Genomic DNA, 8308 nt, shown 5'->3' on the forward strand with positions numbered 1-8308 from the left:
GAGACAGGGAGGGAGGCTGGAGGGATGGGTTATGAGTTTCCAAGTGTTTAGCAAGAAGGCTGAGACATAGATGAGAAATCCGTGAAGTGTGTGATGACAGACAGGACCTGTGTTTTAAGTATGCAGTAACTTCTAACAGAGACTCAAAATCAACAGGCCCTTAATACCAGCTCTGACACCCAAAACTTCCCAGTGCCATTCACCTTAATCTGCCTCTCTGTACTCCCATCTATTCCCAGCTGTTATCTCATGACTCTCACAAAAAGACCAAAAAAAAGGGCAAAAAAAAAAAAAAAGGCGCTCCAGAGGACCCTGCTTGGGCAGGGAGACTGGACCAGATTACTTTCTGTAGCCTTTTCTAACCTGACTTGTTCTAAGATTCCACGATTCTGTGATGTTACAATACGGAAGAAATCTGGAACGCACAAGGCAGTATGTTACGAGGCAGCTACAGTAACAGCTTCCCACTAAACGCTCCTGGCCCTGCCCGTGTGACCCAGAACAATCCTGCTCCGCGGCAGCAACAGCTTGGCACGGGCAGCGGCCGCTCCAGCCGCGGGGCCGCTCCAGCCGCGGGGCCGCTCCAGCCGCGGGGCCGCTCCAGCCGCGGGGCCGCTCCAGCCGCGGGGCCGCTCCAGCCGCGGGGCCGCTCCGCCGTGCCGGGCACTCGGGGCCGTTACCAGCGCAGCGCCCGCGGGCAGGGCGCACCGGCGGGCTCGGGGACGGGCGGGCGCAGCGAGAGCAGGGTGAGAGCCGGGACCGCGGGAGCCGCTGCGCCCCGCCCCGCACCGCCCGAGCGGCCACCGGGCTGCGGCCGTCGGGCAGCGGCAGCCATGTTGCGCCGGGCAGAACGGAGCGGGCGGTTAACGACTCCCACCATTTCGGGGACAGCAGCACCACCGCCGCCGTGAGGGAAGGGCCCGGGCTGGCCCCGCCCGCCGCGGGGCTGGTCCTGGGCCCGGCCGCGCCCTCCGCCCCGCCCCGCTCAGGTATCAGGTGAAACTGGCGGGGACTGCGGGCGGAGTGGTGGCGGCCGGAGCGCGGTGAGAGGATGGCGGCGCGTCGTGAGTCGTGCCTGCTGCCGGTGCTGCTCTTCTGTGCGCTGCTGGGAGCTGCCGCCACTGCTAAAGGTGAGCGGAGCGGCGTGAGCTGCCAGCTTGGCTGGGATCGGCGGGGCGGCCAGCGCGGCACCCCGGCGGGCTCGGAACCCCTCAGCCGCAGGCGGGGCAGGTGTCTGTCCTGGCTAGGGCTCGGGGAGCCTGGAGGGGACGGGGCGGGGTTCCGTGGAGTCGAGCGGGTCGGAAAACTCGTGCGGGTGGCGGTGTGGCTGTCGGGACCCGCGGCGAGTGCTCCCCGGCGAGGAGGGAAAGCGCTTGGCGGGCGAGCAGCCGGGCGCGGCGAGCAGTCCCCTCAGGGCTTGTGGGACGCGTGGGGCTTGGCTTCACCCGCCTTGCAGAGAGCCGTGGAATGGTCTGGCTTGGATGGGGTCATAAAGCTCCCATCTAGTTCCAAACCCTTCCCCCCCGCCACGAGCAGGGACACTTTGCCATAGATCAGGTTGCGAAGTGTCCCGTCCAGTCTGGCTTTGAACATTGCCAGGGATGGGGCATCCACAACTTCTCTAGGCAACCTATTACAGCGCCCTCACATAGAGAGTTTCTCCCTACGATCTAGTCTAAAACTATTTAAAACCATTCCGTCTGGTCCTGTCACTTAGTGGCCTTATAAAAAGCCCATCTCCAACCTTCTTGTGGTCCCCCTCCCGCCCCTCCCCTTACGATAAACATGAAAAATCTTTAAAGACCATGTTCTTATTTTTTTCCCCTGATCTAAAAAGCTAGGATTCTTTTTAAAATTTTAGTCTTTGCTATTGCTTGTTGAACATAAGTGCGGTTTGAGGAAAAAACCCTAAACAGTCATTCACATTAATATTTCACTGCATGAAGTTAATTTTTCACCACCTTTTATAATAAACCCCATTGCCATGTTTGTGCATGCCTTTGCACTGTGTCCCTCTATATTTCATACAGGGCTTATTTACCTAATAAAATCGTACATGTAAAGATTGTGTAAATATTGAAGCCGAGCATAGGATGTACTTTGTAGAGGTATTGAAGCCAAGCATGCGTCATATTTTCTCAAGAGACAGATGCTAGGTAGCTGCAAGTTGTGTTGTTCAGAGTGGAGTTCCTGAAATTAAACTGCCATTTAATAGCCTCATTTTCTGAGGAATTTGGAATTCTGGGGGAAAAGGGAGAGAGGTTGCAGATCTAAAAGCCAGGATAATCTTAAATTTAGTCCTGTTGGGAGTATTACTACCATGAGTAAACTGGTTAATTTTTCAGTACTCCTTGCTGCTGTCTCTTTTGTGTCTGCAGGGTAGGCATAATCCTGTGTTTGGTATGTAGTGGTTGTATCTTCTGGACAAATGGCAAAGGTGTTGAAACAGTCTTTTGTGGGAGGAGAGAGTACATTTTTCCCGTGGGCAGATTAGCAAGTCAACTGCATTCTCTCTATATGAGTCAAGCAGGGTGAAACTTGTCTTGGAAAAGAGCTCGATTGTTATGGAAAAGGGCAAGTGGTGAAAGAGTAAGAAAAGGATGTAGGAATGCGCATACCTAACAAAGGATTGGTTGCACGGTGAGGGAGTGTTAACTGCAGGGAAACAGGACACTGTCTCCTTACATGTATAGGTTGCTAGTTGGACTGAAAAAAGCTGCCCAGTATATGTAATCAGAACTTTAGAGTCTCGAATTAAAGTCAGAATAAAAACAAGACTTGATCTCTGAAATCACTATCTTACGAAGTACAATAAAGCAAATCTTTGTTCTGACACTCTTGCAATACAAAGTCCTGTCTGTGGTTCAGGTATCTGTCCATCCACTTTAGTGTAGCTCTTACTGTAGTGTCTCACACTAACACTTTAGGACTTTTTGATGAGGCTTATATTTTTTCTACCTAACCTCTGAATTTCAATTGCAAACCATTATTTTTTATCTGAACACAAAACATTAGTAAGAACAAAGTGGTAGTACTTACTCTTCTAGTTCCATGCAATAACTTGAGTCTTTGGAATGGAATAAAAATAGCATGACTGCAATTTGATGGTATCAACCACTTTCTGATGGATAGGTGCTTAACATAGCATTGTATGGTGCATTTTATTACTCTATCCTAATCACTGGTATCAACTTAGTATATAGAGTCTGCTTCCAAGCTTCTCCAGGATCTCTCTCAGCTAAGCTGTAAGCCTAAGAAAATCTGCGTTGCTTAGCTCGTTATCACTTCAGTATCTGGTGTCTGTAACATATGTCCTTTAGGTTGGTTTTATGGGTTCTCCTATTCACAGCTCAGTTTAGGGAACTAGGATTGCTGCATTATAATTAAACTTTGCAGTCTTGAACAGTATTGCTGATGTGATCATGGGGCTTGAATGTCTGAATGGACAGTTTTTATAATTCTGCTTTGTTGTAATTACCTCACATATAGGCCAAAATTACTATTTGGCATTTGAATTACTTTTCTTTAGGATGGTGGTTTTATGCCTCTGTCTTCATGCAGAATTTACTGTAATTTAAGCCTATGTCTTCATGCACTCTACTTTAAAGATTTGTCCATGTCATTGTACAGGCAAAAAGTTTTCCTTGCATGTCAGTTTTCTGGTGAAGGCTGCTTGGGCCTGGAGATTTTTAAGTGCTCAGGTGGATCTAAGTTAACTTAATTCAAAACTCTTTAGAGTGTCAATATATGCGTATTTCTGTATACATCTTCAGAAGATTGCAGAGTCTAGTCAGGAGTCTAATGCTGTACATCAGACTTTTGCAGTACATTGGAAAAAACAGCTATAAATTTGAACAGATATCTAAAGTGAGCTACTTTGGGGAACCTGTACTGGGAAACACACACTTATGTATTTACATATTTCTTGTGTAAGAATTCTTTAAAATGTAAGGTGGAAGCATTTTTTCATTTGGAACTGTATCATTTATTAACAAAGAGGTCATGCTTCAACATTGTTTAAGGTTGTTCGCTGTTCAGTTACTCAAAAAGACTCTTTATATTCCAGTTGGAGGGCTTTGGCTAAATAAATCCACAAATATTGATTGAAACCAAATGTAGAAATAATCCTCCATAAACCAGTCAGCTTCCGTGTCCATACAGTTTAGCTGTATGGACATGGATGCCTGTAGGTGAATGTTTGACTTTTTGGAATGGTGTGCATTCTGGGACATTTCTTGTGCAGTTTAGCCTGTTAGCAGAGGAGGAGTGTGCTGTATGTGCAGAGGGTCCAAACTGGGCTGTCCAAAGTCTGTCCTACAGGACTCAGCAGTCAGGTGCACCTGCCTCACCCATATGGTTTGTAAACTGCCACAGCGTTCCAAGAGGCAGAGCAATGCTTCTAGTGACAGCAGTTTGTGTATGAAGCAGCCTTAGCTGTCAGTTCTACCACCTGATACTTGGAGTAGAAACCACAGGGAGCATCTTCCCTGAAGAACATCCCAGATGAGGACCACATTGCAACTTCAGGCACAGAGTTAGTGTGTTCAAGTTTCTGTTCAGATACACTGTAATGTGTGACCTAAAGATCATTTGTGCGTGGCTTTGGATATGGTGCACTGACTTTTAATTTTAGCTTGTCTGAAGGTAATACGTTCTCATTTTTTTGCTGCATACCTGATTTTTGGGGCATCTAAATTGATGAGGCTTCTACTGCAATTAAATTAGCCTTCTGTGAAGTTCTCTAAGTCCCAGCATTCAGGTGATCTGGCACTGCTGTGGGAAAAACTAATAGTGCCCTGGGGTAGTTAAAGCACTTTCTACTGTAACTGTTCAGGGAGTAGGAGCAGCCGACAGCCCATTTTAACAAGGCACTTTTAACAAGGCATTTTTAATATTACTGGTGACATGGAAAAGTGTTTTGGTTTCTGGCAGAATCCTTGAATTCTCAAAGGGGTAAAGGTTGTCTTTTGAATAATAAATTTAAAAGAAAGGGAAGATAAATCGTCAAGTGTTTGAACACTAGTCTTAATTTTTCTGTTGAAAAGGCTGTCTGTAAATGTTCAGAGTAAATCACTCTATCTAGTTTATTTTTTAAAAGGGAAAAAAATCTATACTTCAACAACTTTTTTTTTTTTTTTTTTTTCAGAGAACAATGGATCCAGCAGACCGAAAGGAAGAAGTTTCATTGGCCAGAAGGTTCTAAATGTAAATAATTCTGAAGAGGTGGATGAATACATAGTGGATGAATTTGTAGCTGAAGTCCTCACAGGAAAGCTGACTACAGTTTTTCTTCCCATTGTTTATATCTTTGTCTTTATAATTGGTTTGCCAAGCAATGCCATGGCCCTCTGGGTCTTTTTTTTCCGAACAAAGAAGAAACATCCGGCTGTGATTTATATGGTTAACTTGGCATTGGCAGACCTTTTTTTTATTGTCTGGTTCCCACTGAAGATTTCATACCATCTAAATGGCAATAACTGGCTATTTGGTGAAGGTCTCTGCAAAGTATTTGTTGGGTTTTTCTATGGAAATATGTACTGTTCCATCCTCTTTATGACATGTCTCAGTGTACAACGGTATTGGGTCGTAGTGAACCCCATAGTGAATTCAAAAAAGAAATCAGAAATTGCTTTGGGCATCTCCATTGCTATCTGGATACTGATTTTGTTGGGCACCATTCCATTGTATCTTGTTAATCAGACAGCATATATTTCAAACCTTAACATCACAACCTGCCATGATGTATTGCCTGAAAATGTTTTGGCTCATGATATGTTTAGTTATTTCCTCTCACTTGCAACTGGACTCTTCTTAATCCCAGCTATCATCACTGCTGTTGCATACGTTCTAATGATTAAGACCCTGAGTGCTTCCATCATCGATGTAAGCACTGGGAAGAAACGAAAAAGAGCAATCAGACTCATTATCGTTGTTCTGTCCATGTATCTCATCTGTTTTACACCTAGCAATGTGCTGATTATTGTGCACTATTCACTCCTCAAAGCCTACAGCCAGAGCCATCTGTATGCATGGTACATAACTTCGCTGTGTCTTTCCACTTTGAATAGTTGTATTGATCCATTCATCTATTATTACATTTCAAAAGACTTTAGAGACAACCTTAAATATGCTCTTCTTTGCCGAAGTGTGCGAACTACACAGAGAATGCAAGTATCTCTTTCATCAAGCAGGAACTCCAAGAAATCAAATTCTTATTCTTCAAACTCAAGTAGGACCAATAAATCAACCTACTGAGTTTAATCTTAGAAAAGTGAACTTTTGTTATTATTGATGAAAGGATGTTAGTGACGATAGACTTACTTTGTACAGGAGAGTCTGAAGAAACACCTCTGCCTTTTAATTACATTGAAGCCTGGAATTTGGAACTGACAGTTGCTTATTCTGTGTAGAAATCATAAGCAGATAAATCTTCCTGAGAAACTGGGGGGAAAAAAAGACATTTCAGATGCTGTGCAAAAATGCTGCTGGCCTAGAAGCGAGTTGTGGCTGAAGACATGCTTGTTGAATATAAAAGTTGCTAAAAAGCAAAATGTCTCTGGAATGTTATGCAGTATTGTTAGTATTTTTAATTACCAGAAAAATCTGGTTTGTTTAGCTGTAACTGTAATGTATTAGGCATCTGAACAGACTGTGTGCTGCTCTGTGTACCTGCTTACACTGAACATTATTTGAAGCCCTAGAGAGAAGTAGAAGAGAAACCATTTCACCATCTTGGATTAGACTACTTATTATCTTTGGTATAATACAATTTATATATTGTTTTCCAAGTTACTGTGCTGTAAATAGTAACATAGCAAAAGCTTATAATGTTATCCTATTTGAGCTGACAAGCTGATCTTGTTATCAGCTAGCACTGGGATAAAATGTTAGTTGAAATTATCCACTGTTACTTAACGTTTGCCAGTACATGATCTTACATGGGGATATAAAACAAAGTTTTGATGGATAGTTATTCGATTTTATAAAATGTGCCTTGTATTTTTAAGACATCTAAATAAGATTTTTTTTATAACACATTTGAGTTTGGTGCTTTCTTTTGTTCTTTTACATGCACTTCAGAAGTAATTCAACTTGACTAGTTCAACTTGCCTGGCTTCACATAACGAAGATGATATTCCTAACAGTTAATGACAAGCGTGGCAACTGTAGCTGTAATGTCTAAATGGGTAGAGTAAAATTTACCTAATGACACATTTATTTAGAGAGCAATGAAAGTAGGATGTTTTGTCATAGTGTTTCAGAGGACCAAGCTAAAGTAGCCATGTATATTAACATATGTCTCATTAAGGAGCAGGGAGTTTACAGCTCTAAATGACATGGAACACAGATGCTTCTCGGACATAAACAGCTTTCTCTTCCTGGTTCCTGACAAATGCAGGGAAATAATTGCATATTTATTACTGAACTGAAGGTGTTAGCACCCTTACTGGAAAATAACCGTACATAAGTGGCCACAGGTCACCAGAAGAATTGGAATGAAGAGATTTAGGCTGTCTGAACTCTTACTGCATTCTGTTCCCTTTATTTGCTAAGCAGCCCAGTATGCTTCCTGCTGTGTATGCCATAATGAGCAATATGAAGAAAGGGCATCCAGTTCATGCACTTACAGACCTACCTGTACCCTGTCAGGAGTACAAAGGTTATAGGCTGTATGTTGTAAAGATGATAAATTATCAGTGTGTGTCTGTATAGTGCCACGAAGAGACTGCTCATGATTCACAGATGACTGTTAAATGTCTAAAATATGATATGCTATATATAGCCTGTCTTTTGGGGGACAAGATTTATTTCTTGTCATTATTTAATCAGAAGTACACTGAGCCCTGTTTGTATATCTATACTCCCTTAATTGTTTCTTTCCTGTCATTCCTGTCAAATAATCAGACAATTCTATTGCAGCTGATATGAAGGAAAGTGCTGGTCCTCCTGACCATTTCCCCCTTGTAGCCTTCATCTGCAGGTTGGCAAAGCAGGCTGCAAGAAAGGATCTTTCTTGTCTGTGGTGACAGTGGAGGTCTGCCAATGACATGAGTAAGACTTAAATTGCACTGTACTATGTTGAAAGCTTCTTGAGAAAGAAGTTTTAATAAATAGAATTTTTTCTTTTTAAAATGAGGTGCTACGATGTGTGACAGATTTTGGAGAATACTATTCAAAGAGCTCACAGTCATTTAAGTGACGTTTTCTCCCTGTGTAGCTATGTTGCAAATCCTTATTCCGAATTTAGCATTAATTAAGTTGCTTCAATTAACAGAGCAGTTAGACTAGGCTGGTTGTTCATTTAATT

At 43.2% G+C, this 8308-nt stretch overlaps 1 protein-coding gene across 1 annotated transcript; it reads left to right on the plus strand.

Moving 5' to 3' along the window:
* Nucleotides 1-971: 971 nt before the first annotated feature.
* F2RL1 (F2R like trypsin receptor 1) lies at nt 972-7037 on the plus strand. Its single transcript, XM_014889043.2, has 2 exons — nt 972-1130; nt 5147-7037. Exons 1-2 carry the CDS (start codon nt 1052-1054, stop codon nt 6253-6255), a joined length of 1188 nt encoding a protein of 395 aa, XP_014744529.1. The 5' UTR covers nt 972-1051; the 3' UTR covers nt 6256-7037.
* The last annotated feature ends 1271 nt before the right edge of the window (nt 7038-8308 follow it).

This window comes from Sturnus vulgaris, chromosome Z, assembly GCF_052056855.1.
Source record: "Sturnus vulgaris isolate bStuVul1 chromosome Z, bStuVul1.hap1, whole genome shotgun sequence".
NCBI classification, from domain to species: Eukaryota; Metazoa; Chordata; class Aves; order Passeriformes; family Sturnidae; genus Sturnus; species Sturnus vulgaris.

Excerpts from the sequence above, each read along its gene's own strand:
- F2RL1 (XM_014889043.2), top strand. The coding sequence starts at position 1,052 with ATGGCGGCGCGTCGTGAGTCGTGCCTGCTGCCGGTGCTGCTCTTCTGT. Across the intron at positions 1,131-5,146 it reads AGCTGCCGCCACTGCTAAAG|AGAACAATGGATCCAGCAGA; the intron begins GTGAGCGGAGCG and ends TTTTTTTTTCAG.